Source organism: Gadus macrocephalus, chromosome 8 (genome assembly GCF_031168955.1).
Source record: "Gadus macrocephalus chromosome 8, ASM3116895v1".
NCBI classification, from domain to species: Eukaryota; Metazoa; Chordata; class Actinopteri; order Gadiformes; family Gadidae; genus Gadus; species Gadus macrocephalus.
The window spans coordinates 7762821-7776404 of record NC_082389.1 but is presented as its reverse complement, the minus strand read 5'-3'; the positions used below and the strand labels follow the sequence as shown (position 1 = coordinate 7776404).

At 50.8% G+C, this 13584-nt stretch overlaps 1 protein-coding gene across 1 annotated transcript in view; it reads left to right on the top strand.

Moving 5' to 3' along the window:
• The window catches only part of insra (insulin receptor a), a 51230-nt gene that overhangs the window by 22083 nt on the left and 15563 nt on the right, over positions 1-13584 (top strand). Inside the window, exons 3-9 of the mRNA XM_060058547.1 lie at positions 1806-2139; positions 5608-5747; positions 6533-6677; positions 7233-7447; positions 8169-8295; positions 8750-8988; positions 13213-13380. Coding sequence (XP_059914530.1) covers positions 1806-2139; positions 5608-5747; positions 6533-6677; positions 7233-7447; positions 8169-8295; positions 8750-8988; positions 13213-13380 — 1368 coding nt within the window. The remainder of the gene's footprint in view (positions 1-1805; positions 2140-5607; positions 5748-6532; positions 6678-7232; positions 7448-8168; positions 8296-8749; positions 8989-13212; positions 13381-13584) is intronic.

Genomic DNA, 13584 nt, shown 5'->3' with positions numbered 1-13584 from the left:
GCAGAGCGGGTGTCACATGACTCTGTGACGGTGTTCGGACACTAGAGACGGACGCCCGCCGACGACTCTTTCCTCGGTTCTTTGCCTTGCACTAACAAAAGGAGCAGCACCAACATTTTAACATAATCAAAATAAAGGCCCAGCTATTTTGATGTTTGCACTGGAAGCATTCCGTCGATGCGTCTTCTGTCTCTAGTATCGCAGTTGGATGATAGATCGTGTTGGTGACATGGCGCAGCAAATGTAAAGTTTATCTTAAGTATTTGATGCACACGTCTTCACAGTGCTGCATTAAAGGAATGTAAATGTCAGTATACTAACTAGCCACGCCAACACAGCGATACTAATGCTTCCTTTTAGCGCACCTCAAGGGTGGGGCAAAGGATAATCCCCCGAGGATCGCGAAGACCCCTACAACTCGACACAACAAACACACGCACGCACATAGTGACCTCCCCCTAACCTGAGCCCCTGGGTTGTCCCACCTATGTTGGGTCGACGCTAATCTGGGCTGGAGAGCTAATCCGGTTGGACAGGTCAGTCTGCAGTATTTACCTCTCAGAACGCTTTAGCTACGCCCACACACGTGCGAGTCGTGTGCACGCACACACACACACACGCACAAACAAATACACGTGCACGCAAACAACACGACGTCCTTGGCCCACAGAACAACAACAACAAAAATCCCTGCGACGCATGTACAGACTGACAGGAACCCACACTCGTACACACAAACAAACACACACATACCTGCTGATCCACAACTACCAGGGTTACGTAAGCGCAGCATAGAGGGACACCCGTTACTTTGGAAAAGAGCGCACCTTGGCTCATACTCAGCCAACAGCTTCTGTGACTCTCTTTGTGATTTGGTGTGTGTGTTTCTGGCGCAGTTAGTTTTTCCCTGCTCTTTTGTGGCTTGTGCAAGTCTTGGGTAACATTGCTAGAGAGAGACTGGCCTATGGGTTGCATTGTATTCAGCCTCACATGAACGCAGCCTGCAGGATAAAGGTCAGGCCTAGTAGCCCGTGACATATACTTGTATGACGCTTGTAGAAAAGCCTCAAAGTTCAAAATGAGTAGAACAAAGCTAATGCAACATGATTGTTTTACTCGATTGGCATTTGAAAAGCAATATTCCAATTTTGACTGCATATTTTAGGTTATTCGATTACCTAATATTGACTGGATTGTTTGTGACTTTAAACCGGAAATGAAATCAAATTCTCATACTTTTGCACGTCATATTGTGAACTCTTGTCGATCTCCCAAGTCAGAAACATGATTGAAAACGAAATTAGAAAACGAAAATGCAACCACAGAATGTCATTCTTGGGGATAAAGTTCAAGTAAAGGCGAGATGGTGTATTTCTTTCCTTCTTTTCTCTCTGATGCGTCTACTTGTGGAGGAGTATCTGCCTCTTGTCGACGTTCTGTCCCCGCTGATATTTATTTGTTTGTTAGCCAACAGCAGATGGAAGTCTGCTCTGCTGGCCTGAAGCCATCGCCATGGAGTCAACGCTGGGGGCTGGGGCTGAGGGGGGGGGGGGTTTAAGACCACCTTGTCTCGGTGTCGCGGAGAGCCCTGTGCGGTCAACTTGAACTCTGATATTGCTGCTTTTGTATGACTCCTTTTGTCTCCCTTCCTTATTTACACTCTGCAACTCACCCGTGGTCAGCAACGGCCCATGTTTTCCTCATGCCAAGCCTCGATATCTCCTTTCACGACGTGCGATTGCAACTGGCTCTCACTAACCAGCTCCCCCCCCCCCCCTCTCTCTCTCTCTCTCTCTCTCCCGCAGTGTGCCCGGTCCACTGTAAGCACCGTGCCTGCGCCCGCAACGACCAGTGCTGCCACGAGCAGTGCCTGGGGGGCTGTGTGCGGGGCGACTCGGCCAGCCACTGCGTGGCCTGCCGCCACCTCCAGCACGGGGACACCTGCGTGAAGCACTGCCCCGTCGACCACTACACCTTCAAGGGCTGGCGCTGCGTCTCGCAGGCCTTCTGCCAGGAGCTCCACAGCCGCTGCAGGGAGCAGCGCAAGAGCACGAGCCCCGACTGCCACGAGTACGTGCTCCACAACGGGGCCTGCATCCCCGAGTGTCCCTCTGGCTACACCACCGTCAACGCTTCCTCGTAAGTGTGGGGGCGGGGGGTGTCTGTCTGTGTTTTATTTTTTTTTATTATTATTTTTTTTGACTAATAAGGATTGGGATTATTAAGGATAGTTTTCTAGCTTTTAAGGAACTTATTTGTGTTGCTTTTATTTTGTCCTTGCTTGTCCATGCGACGTTGTCTGCCTGCATTTTGGGGACAACGTAACTCATGACCTTAAACTGAAAGACCCCAGTAGCCATGGAACAGACCTCACAGCTAAAGAGTTTACGCACGCACGCACGCACGCACACATGAACATACAGAGAGGCATCTGGCGATGCCACAATTTACTGAGATTGCAGGGAGCTGGTTGAAATGTAAAATATGGAACTCTTATTGAAATCCAATCTGAATTAATCACACACACTCCGCGCTGTGCACACAGGGCGTACGGAGACCATTACCGCTTCATACTTGAGCGTAATACTTAGGGCCAAAACAGCGGCCTCGAAAGTGCATTTATGAAATTAAATGGGGGGGACTTTATCTAGCTCTGGATGTGCAATGTGTATTCTCATTAAGAAGGCTTTTAGGGAATTGATGTGAAATTTGTTTTCATACTGATCAGAGATTGCGAGCGCTTATTCATTAAGGTACGAGTGTGACTGTTTACAGCTCCCTTTCGTCTTAAGCTTCACCCGTTAGCCGTGTGTGTGTGTGTGTGTGTGTGTGTGTGTGTGTGTGTGTGTGTGTGTGTGTGTGTGTGTGTGTGTGTGTGTGTGTGTGTGTGTGTGTGTGTGTGTGTGTGTGTGTGTGTGTGTGTGTGTGTGTGTGTGTGTTTTGGCTGTGTGTGTGGATTTCGGCAGTGTGTGTCGGTGTGTGTATTTCGGCAGTGTGTGTATTTCGGCAGTGCGTGTGTCGGTGTGTTTTGACACACAGAATCCCAGTGTTGGGTGTGTGCGGGCGAATGTGTGCATGTGTGTCGCTGTGTGCAGAATGTGAGGTCAGGGCGTTGCGGCGGGGGTAAGCTGCTGGCACAGCCTCGGTGACTCCGCCTTTGACTCCGCCCTCGTCCTCCCCCCCCCCGCCCCCCCCTCCCCCCGCCGCTCCCCACAGCGTCCCCTCGTCGCGTCTCACGTCCGGGGCGTAATAGCAGGTTGGCCTGCGTCCCTGCCGCCAGCGCTCGGGGCTGTGCCCCGTCTGCCCGGAGCGGGCGCCAAAGGGGGAGGGGGGGGAAACGCCGGAAGGGTTTTTGAAGTGGCGTTCGCTCGTTTATCTCTTTCGGTCCCCCGTGTCGGATGTCTGGAATCGTGGAACGCCGCCGTGCCCTCAACAATGGAGGCGAGGTGTGCTTAACCTGTCGGTCGAGTTGTGCATCCTGTTTACATTTAGTAGTTGTTACATTTTTGAGCTGTTTAGTTTGGCGCATGAGGACACACACTGTGCGAGCACATATAGCCGGGGGGGGGGGGTGTGTGTGTGTGTGTGTGTGTGTGTGGTATCAGAGGGTCAGGGCTCTGGTGGACAGTAACTGGTGTCCTACGGTGGATGTGGATCGGACGGCTGCCAGGTGTTTACGAACACCGTCGCCGATGGCCGCAGCATCGGCCAAATCTGGCCTGTATTGCGGTTCAGGGCTGGCGTGGACGTGACCCGGGCCGGACCTGTGGGTGTCCCCATCCGCACCCGAGGGGCCCCTGCTGCCCGCGTGGTCGGACAGAGGCTGTCTCTTCCCGACGACGGGAGACGCTGATCTGTGCATGTGGCCGCGTTGTGTGTTTGTATGTGTGCACTGGGCATCTTAATGATCTGCCAAAAACAAAAAGTCGGTCATGCGGTTTTCCAGCAGTGACGCCTTGCATCACATGTTGCATCACCCCCCCACACCCCACCCCCCACCCAGACACACACGCCCAACACACCTCCTGATGTGGGTGCGGTGCCTGGCATCGGCTCAACGACAGCCTTTTGTCTCTACTGCTTACTACTGTTGACTTGCGTCCCTCCATTGTGGATTCTGTACACACCACCATGGTTTACACAAAGCCAAACAGGAACAACGTGAGGCGGGTTCATTGACAGCTGCTTAAAGCTTCCCTTTTCGACCAACGCTTTCACAATTGTCGTCTCTGGCATGATATGTAGCTGGTGTGTAAGAGAGCCGGGTGGAGACACCGAAGGTGACAAGACGGGTCGTGACGGGGCTCGAGAAAACAAACGGCTGAATTGTCTGTAGGAAGGGAGGCGTGTGATCAAGTCCAAGTCATTGTTGTTTGTTTCGAGAGACGTGTCAAACCCCCCCCCCCCCCCCCCCCCCCCCCACCCCCAACAGTATCGGCGCCGCGGTAACAGTTAGGGTTTGTTACCAACGGGGCTGGAGAGCTGTACCTCTTGATGTGGTGGTTTGGTGTCGCGAGGAACGTTTGGCGGCTGCGTCAGCCTGCGCTGCTTTCTCGAGCACAAGGTGCACCGCGGCGTCACACTGCACACACGGCGGGGACGCACCGTGCCCCTATTTATATCCGGCAAGGTGTAAAAGAGGTAAAACCAGCCCGGCGAAAAGTCAAATAAATTATACCACTGTTACGTCACAAGGAGGATGGGGATGGTGTTACAGACGTCGAGGAAGAATGTCACCTTTATGAAGCCCTGTGCCCGTTTTTAAAGCACATGCATGAATCGCCGCAAACGGCACTCAGCCAAGAGGCTGGCTTGGGCAGGTTACCAGAAGCAAGGGCTTTCTCACCTCGAGAACTATCCAGCGTAAAAAGATGGCTCTGACTCATGTGAAACCGGGCACAATGGCCCCGGGCGAGCCAACCATCGCTGTCTGAGCCGCTCGCTAATCCACTCATATTGAAACTAGCCCCAGAAAAATCCCCAGTCTGAGTTTCGTGATGCGTGCTGCGATGTTGCTGTGACCTGCCGCAGGGTTCTGACAGGGTTCTGGTTCCAGGAGACGGGGTGGTGTGGTGGGTTGTTGCGACCTTCTGGGAATCTGAACACAGTTATCTGGTTATGGGATGGTGGGCATATGCAACCCACCTACAGAGCTATCTATCTACGTGACCCTACATAACGAGAGAAATATTCAGCTTTATCATTTTTTGTTCATGTTTTGTGTTCTCTCTCTTCTCTATTTCTTTCACTCACTCCCTCTCTTCTCTCTCTCCTTCTGTCTCTCACTCCCTCTCTCTCTCACTATCAATTCTCTCTCTGACCATCAATTCTCACTCATTATCAATTCTTTCTCTGTCTCTCTCTCACACTCTTTCTCTCACTATAAATTCTATCTGTCTCTCTCTCTCTCTCTCTCCCCCTCTCGCTCTCTCTTTCTCCCTCACACTATAAATTCTCTCTCTCTCTCTCTCTCTCTCTCTCTCTCTCTCTCTCTCTCTCTCTCTCTCTCTCTCTCTCTCTCTCTCTCTCTCTCTCTCTCTCTCTCTCTCTCTCTCTCTCTCTCTCTCTCTCTCTCTCTCTCTCTCTCTCTCTCTCTCTCCCCTTTAGGCTGCACTGTATCCCGTGTGCGGGGCTCTGTCCTAAGGTGTGCATGGGTTTGAAGACGGTGGAGTCGGTGACGGCGGCGCAGGCCCTGAGAGGCTGCACGGTGCTCAACGGGAGCCTGGTCATCAACCTGCGTGGTGGGAGTGAGTATCCATGATCCCCCCCCCCCCTTCCACCAGTACAGAGCAGAGGTCTTCAACAGGGGGGTCCGCGGAGGTACTGCAGGGGGGTAGCGAAAGTTTTGATTGATCAGACATTTTCAGCGATCAGCAATTTTTTCCACAAATCGATATGTTTTTTAAATACACATTAACATGAATCCAACACACTAGCCACGATTACATGGACACTTTTGATCCCATTTCTAATCGGAATAGATCTATTCCTATCATGCGATCCGAATGTACTATAGATAGGCTATGGCATTTACAAAAGTGGTAAGCGAGCGTCTGTATGTCTCTCGCGCACACCTGACACATCTGGACTGGCTGCGACATTTTTATGTATTTGATTTTAATGAAAGCCCAGCAGGAGAGAGCTTTACTCTGCCTGCTCCTTCAATTGAGAAGAAGGACAGCACAGCGACGTCAGTTTCTCCGGTCTTAATATCTTCCCCGTACCCCCTCCCCACTCTCCTCCGCCGCAAACAATACGAAATTTGGATGAGAGTGCGCAGCCAAGACTGTTGGGAGAGAGAAAGTGTTGTTATGTTAGGGATAATGTACAGAACACCGGTCATTATTGGGAAAATAAGTGATCAGCTTATCAGCAAATATCGGCCGGACGATATACCGGTCGATCACTACTTCTGGTATGCTCTGTTATGAGTGCGGCTATTTGGCAGTACTCTGTGCCATGAGTGTCCCACCGCCTTGGAGCTGGGCTTCCCCTTAAGGTCGTGTCTAACCCCTGCCTCCCCCTCCTCCAGACAACATAGCGGCCGAGCTGGAGGCTAACCTGGGCCAGCTGGAGGAGATCACGGGCTATCTGACGGTGCGGCGCTCCTACGCTCTGGTCTCGCTGTCCTTCTTCCGCAAGCTCCGCGTCATCCACGGGGAGGAGCAGGAAGTCGGGTAACTATTTCATCTCTGGACGGTTCTTTTTACCCTTTTTTCTTTCCCTCTCTCTCTCCCTGAGCGCTTTGCATTGCCACCGCGTTGACATCTTGTCCTGTAATTATGAGTTAAAAGCAGAATGACTGACCTTTTAAATAAAAAAATGAAAAAGGCTGTTTTCTTTTTGTACGGTTGCTGCTGCTTTTGACTTGTGCTTCTTTTTTTTGTAAATCATATCTGAGGGTTTAATTTGGCCTGTGTTTAACATGCCGGCGCGTTAAACACGGCCCTTACCGAACACAGAAGCTCCTGGGTTGATTTACCGAAAGTCCTTCCGATGTGTACTCGTGGTGTAAAACAATCACCGTGTCCACCCACAACACACACTGCATGCTAGCGCCACTAGCCCTAAAAAAAGATGTCCTTTTCAACCGTGTGTGTGTGTGTGTGTGTGTGTGTGTGTGTGTGTGTGTGTGTGTGTGTGTGTGTGTGTGTGTGTGTGTGTGTGTGTGTGTGTGTGTGTGTGTGTGTGTGTGTGTGTGTGTGTGTGTGTGTGTCCCTCAATCTCCCCAGGAACTACTCCTTCTACGCCCTGGACAACCAGAACCTCAGGCAGCTGTGGGACTGGTCCAAGCACAAGCTGACCATCCGCCACGGCCGCATGTTCTTCCACTATAACTCCAAGCTGTGCATGGCGGAGATACGCAAGATGGAGGAAGTCACAGGCACCAAGAACCGGCAGGTCAAGAACGACATCGCCTCCAAGAACAACGGAGACCAAGCCTCATGTAAGGTTCCCCCCGGCCCCTGGGAACATATCCGCACCTGATACACTCCTTTCGTTCAAAAGTCAGCTTAAATCCCATCTCTTCAGGACCACCTACAAAATCGGACTATTCAGCCTCTGCCATCTTCCACCCTCTCTCTCTCTCTCTCTCTTGATGTGTTGTCAATTGTTGTGGTGTTGTTTCTTTTCCTTACTTCTGTACTGTTTGAAGGTATTCCTTTTTGATAAACGTCTTTGAGTACCATGAAAAGCGTTATAAAAAAAAATCATATATTATTATTATTATCTCCTCTCAAACTCAACGTTGTCAAGAGACAACGTATTAATACAACTGCAATACAGCATCATAATACAGAGGGTGAAAGCAACGGTTTATTCAATCCAGGTAGTGTTGTGGTTCTGGTGTGTCACAGCTGAAAGATTCTCGGTTTGAATCCCATTGATGTCAGTCTACCTACCAATCACTCTCGAGCAAGACGCCATAAATTACATGCGTCTACAAGAAAAGAACTGCCAGTCATGACTCCTGAAAAATACAAATGACATTCATTATTTATTCAATACTCCATTTTTTCTTCTGGTAGCAACTAGCGAATCAAAGCCATACAATATAACCTTCCTCCAAACCACTGCCTGTTCTTAACTTTGACGTGTGTGTGTGTGTGCGTGTGTGTGTGTGCGTGTGCATGCGTGCGTGTTTTTGTACGTACGTGCAACTACAGGTGAGAACCAGGTGTTGAAGTTCACGCAGATCCGGACTCTGAGCGATAAGATCATCATCAAGTGGGAGCCCTTCTGGCCCCCAGACTTCCGAGATCTGCTGGGCTTCATGGTGCTCTACAAGGAAGCGTAAGACATCCCTCCTCCTCCTCCTCCTCCCCCTCCTCCCACCCTACTGGGCCAACAACCCCCCCCCCGCCCTCCTCTAGGTAGTCTCCCACCCTTTCCCTCCTTTCCTCCTATTTTTCCTCTTTAAGTTTCATTTATTCACGATTTTTTTTTTGAATAATTCATAATTCGTCTGAACGAATAATTAAAAAACGAGATTGTCTACCTGTCCATATGACGGAGGGACCTTCCACCCACGGCAAGAATGAAAAACTTGCGTAAAAAGTAGATGACAACACTAGACACATCGAGGTGGTTAATCGGTCAGATCGTTATAATTATGTAACGGTTGATGTATCTCGTTGCATTCCTGTTGTGTTGGTGAGGTCGGTATCGGCCGATTAATTAATGTTCACCGGTCGGGCTCTACACCACACCCGACCCCTTTTGTAACCACCGCCCCTCCACCCGCCAGGCCCTTCACGAACGTGACGGAGTTCGACGGGCAGGACGCGTGCGGCTCCAACAGCTGGGTGATCGCCGACGTGGACCCCCCTCCGAGGGACAAGGAGAACGAGCCGGGCCACCTCATCATGCCGCTGAAGCCCTGGACGCAGTACGCCATCATGGTGAAGACCCAGCTGTCGGCCTACGACGATCACCAGGCCCAGGGCGCCAAGAGCCAGATCATCTACGTGCGCACCAACGCCACCAGTGAGTGACGCCGTTTTCGGACGACGTTTATGTCCCCCCCCCCCCCCCCCCCCCGTCGGTCTCCAGGATTACGGGGGGGGGGGAATTCGATGGCCTGAAATTACGTTCGATTTGTGAGAAATCGTGCAGCCATCATCAAGGCACTACCATTTTTAGGGTCAACCTATGCACACACACACCAACCCATTTGCACACACACACTCAACGGCCGACGTGTCCAAGTCTGTTTCATCCTGCTAAATCCTCGCGTTTGTGTTTATAAAGAGGTGTCGGATCATGAAATATATATATGAGCAAACAGGATTCTCCTCGGTGCTTTGGTGCTGCTATTCATCCATGAATGAGCAGCTCTGTGTTTGCTCGACGGTCTGGGGGCAGCGAGGAAGCCTCGGTCCCGGGGCTAGAGGGATCACAGCAGATGGCAGGAGTCGGCCCTCTGGCGCCGCACTGCCAACCTAGAAGGAGCTGCCACGCTTCAGAGTCGACCCGCGGCCCTCGCCCGCAGCCATCATAAATGTCTTCCTCGGTGACTAATTGGGCTCTGCTTCGCTCACTGTGCGTGTATGTGTGTGTGTGTGTGTGTGTGTGTGTGTGTGTGTGTGATTTTCAGGCTTTTTGGTTTGTCGTAGTCATAACTGGAGCTCCCATCTCTTGACTGCCGACCATCCAAACCCTGTGCAACCTCGCATTGTTTCCTCCTCCCGCCATCCACATGTCTGGGCGCCCAACCCCCCGGCCATAACTCTGTCAATTGCAAAGGCCACAAGGCTGTCATTAGAGAGCGAGACGTCGACGGTGAGGTGTAGTCTGACAATGCGGTCCGATCAGTGTGTCTGAGTGGGGGCGTCACGCAGCGACATAATCATCACCGTGCACCACGGACGCGTGCGTCTCTTTGGTTCTCTCGTTAAGGCTCGTTGCACCGCACGTGTTGACAGACACACAAACACACACCTCCCACAACCATCGCGCACACACTCACAAACCCAGAGTGGGAATAACCCATCGCTGTTTGGACTCTAGTTCTGGGAATGCTTTGATTTATTTTTTTGAGTCACCACCGCCCTGACTTTTTGTCTAAAGGTTGGTCGTGGAAGGTGACATTTTGTTTAGAGAAAAGAAACATTCCGTTTTTTTTTTTTTTTACATTTGTTGAAAAAAAGGACTCACCTGAGCGAGAACTCCAATCAGCTCAAAAAAGCTCCAATCGGTTTGGACGGCCAGAGCAGCCAGCCAGCCACCTCAGCGGAACAGACCACCCCGTCACACAGAATCCCAGCCCCCCCCCCCCCCACCATCATTCTGCTGCCAGAGAATTTAAACTCGATCAACTCTCACCTCACCGGCAGCCAGAGGAATTTGGTACATTTAGTTTTGCATATCAATGAAATGGCCATTACCTCTTCTGAGCCGGCGCAAATCCGTCCGCTCTCGTAGTCGTCTCACGTCAGCGCCTTAATGAGATCTCCCTAACGAGCAGGAACAATGCACCTGCCTCCGTTTGGCTCTTCAGCATGGCTAAAAGATCTGCACACCCAAAACTACTGCATTCCATGCGATTACTCAAACTCGTCATGTAAGCACCTTAAGATTGATCCGTGTGTGTGTGTGTGTGTGTGTGTGTGTGTGTGTGTGTGTGTGTGTGTGTGTGTGTGTGTGTGTGTGTGTGTGTGTGTGTGTGTGTGTGTGTGTGTGTGTGTGTGTGTGTGTGTGTGTGTGTGTGTGTGTGTGTGTGTGCAGTGCACCGACAAAGCAATCAAAGCAGTGCTTGCTCATTATTAAGCTGTTGATTTTGTTTTGTTCTTTTAAACCTAATACCGGCGCAAGCAGCGAGCCATTCTTGGCTTGAGAAGGCTTAACAATGTTATCGTAAGCCATTTAAGGCCTGGTTGTTAAAGGATAACTTCAGGATTTTTCAACATGGATCCTATTTCCCCATCATTTTGGTCAAGTGGCTAATAGTGACCAAAGATTTTTTAACTGGTCCAGTATTGACCAAGCGCAGACATGTGGATGGCGGGAGGAGGAAACAATGCGAGGTTGCACAGGGTTTGGATGGTCGGCAGTCAAGATAACTTCAGGATTTTTCAACATGGATCCTATTTCCCCATCATTTTGGTCAAGTGGCTAATAGTGACCAAAGATTTTTTAACTGGTCCAGTATTGACCAAGCGCATTTATGCCAATAGCAATAGCGCCCCCTCAATGTATGTCCAATAAAGTGCTGTTTTTTGCCACAGACCGGCTAAGATACATTTCTAAGTGTCTGACAACACGATTGGAAGGATCACTACAGAGAAATTAAAGCTTTTTCTTTACGTCCCGCTTGAGCCGATCTGTTTGTTATCGTGTCTAACCAAGTCTCGCCCAAGGAGAAGTCTCGCTCTGAAATTTGTTTTGCAGTTGTTGCAGGAACAAATGTGAGTGAGATTTCGAGCAAGAAAGGACTGCCGTCCAGATATTGACGTGTTGGACTATAGAAAGCGTGGCTTAGTGGTATCTAAAACATTAGTTTGAAGGTGGGTTGAGAATGTGATGACAAAAGGGACTTTTTCTGCAACATTGACGTTTCATAATGTTGTTGTAGAGTATTTATAACAATCTTACCGTCAACCTGCTGAACTGAGCCACTAGACTGAGAGAGTTATCGGAAATTAGGGTCCAGGTTAACAAAGTTTTCCTTTAAGAGTCCCATAGGTGAGAATGGGACTCTTGGTTGTGAATATGCTCCGTCATGAAACAGGTCCCTTAGTTGGGGACTGCTCTTAGTGAGGGACTTCTCCCACACCTAACCAGCATGTCGTTGACGCAGCCGAATGTGCAGTGACAGCCTGATAATATTTTAGGTACTGAAAGAACTTCAGTTGAGTATACAAATCAACACACACCAGCAAACTATAGCTGCAGAGCCGCATTCAACCAGTGTTTCTTTTGCAGGTTGGCCCGTGAGCCAGGACACTCATTGACTCGTTCACAGGGGGAGGGGGGAGGAAAGGACTTTGTCTCAGGTGCCGATGGAAGACCTTTGTGTGCCGATGTGTTGTTTTGGATGCGTGGAGGTGGTGGAGGTGGAGGTGGTGGTGGTGGTGGTGGTTGGGCAGCCAACGCTCCTCCGGTCTATTGTCCTGCTTATCACGGCAAATAGCTGAGACTGATTACGCTGGGTTGTACAAACCCACACACGCACACTAACACTCACACGTGAGGTCAACAAGATAAACCACTTTAGCCGTGGCAAGAAGTAGCCGAACAACACACAACACACGACTGGCGTGGTGGTGGTGGCGGCGGCGGCAGTGGTGGGGTGGGTGGTTTAGGTGGTGGCTCCTGCATACCAATCCAGTGAGTCAGCCAACCGTTGTCAGTTACCCGGATTACGTTGTTTATTTCAATCACTTTGGGAACCACTTCTCATCCGATTGTCTTGAGAAATACCGGCAGTGACTCGGGGACTCCCGACCCGCTGTATCCACTCTGTCAACGGCGTGCGGTTTGCCCGTGTGGCAACCTTCATAACAAAGGTTGCAGTTGTTGTTGTTCTAAGTATGGCTCGCCAGCCGAGAGTTTTGGCAGACTCACCGACAGGCCCATAAAACCGGGCGCGTTTGCTGATGTCACAGAATTTTCAATCAATTCGAAACCTTTTGTTTTGGCGACTGAGGTGCACACACACACACACACACACACACACACACACACACACACACACACACACACACACACACACACACACACACACACACACACACACACACACACACACACAGCTGTCTTAGTATTGGCACGTGGTAACATCAACATGACCTCGCCGTGAAGCACGAGGGCTGGTGCGCCGGTGCTTTTCTTTGTGCGCCGTCCTTTCTACACCCCCACTACGCTGCGCTTAATATTACACGCGTTGTCATCGCTTGTTGTCTCCGAGGCAGATTTACGGCTTAATCGGATTGGGTTCGATCGGGGAGCCTCGGAAGCCCCCCCCCCCCCCCCCCGCAAAATACAATCAGACTCGAAAGAGAAAAACGTCTATCTGTCTTCAGTCAGCGACACCCACGTGGCCCCTGCCTGCGAGTGATCCATTCCTCTTCATATTAACAGAGGATATCCTGCATTAAACGTCCCCCCCCGTGTGTACGTAGGATCAACTCTCACTGGATGCAGCACCACACAATGCTAACTTCTTCCCCCTCCGTCTCCGGTGTCTCCTGTCTGTGCCCCTCCCCTCAGAGCCCTCTGTGCCCCTGGACCCCATCTCCTCGTCCAACTCCTCCTTCCAGATCATCCTGAAGTGGCGGCCACCCAACGACGCCAACGGCAACATCACTCACTACCTGGTGTTCTGCCAACGCCAGGCTGAGGCCAGCGAGCTCTACAAGTTTGACTACTGCCAGAAAGGTAGCGTTTCTCTCTCGGTGTGTGTGTGTGTGTGTGTGTGTGTGTGTGTGTGTGTGTGTGTGTGTGTGTGTGTGTGTGTGTGTGTGTGTGTGTGTGTGTGTGTGTGTGTGTGTGTGTGTGTGCGCGCGCGCGCATGTACCATTTGGCTGTGTGTCTGTCAATGTATGCACATGTATCTTTGTGTGCGTGCGCGCGTGCGTGCGC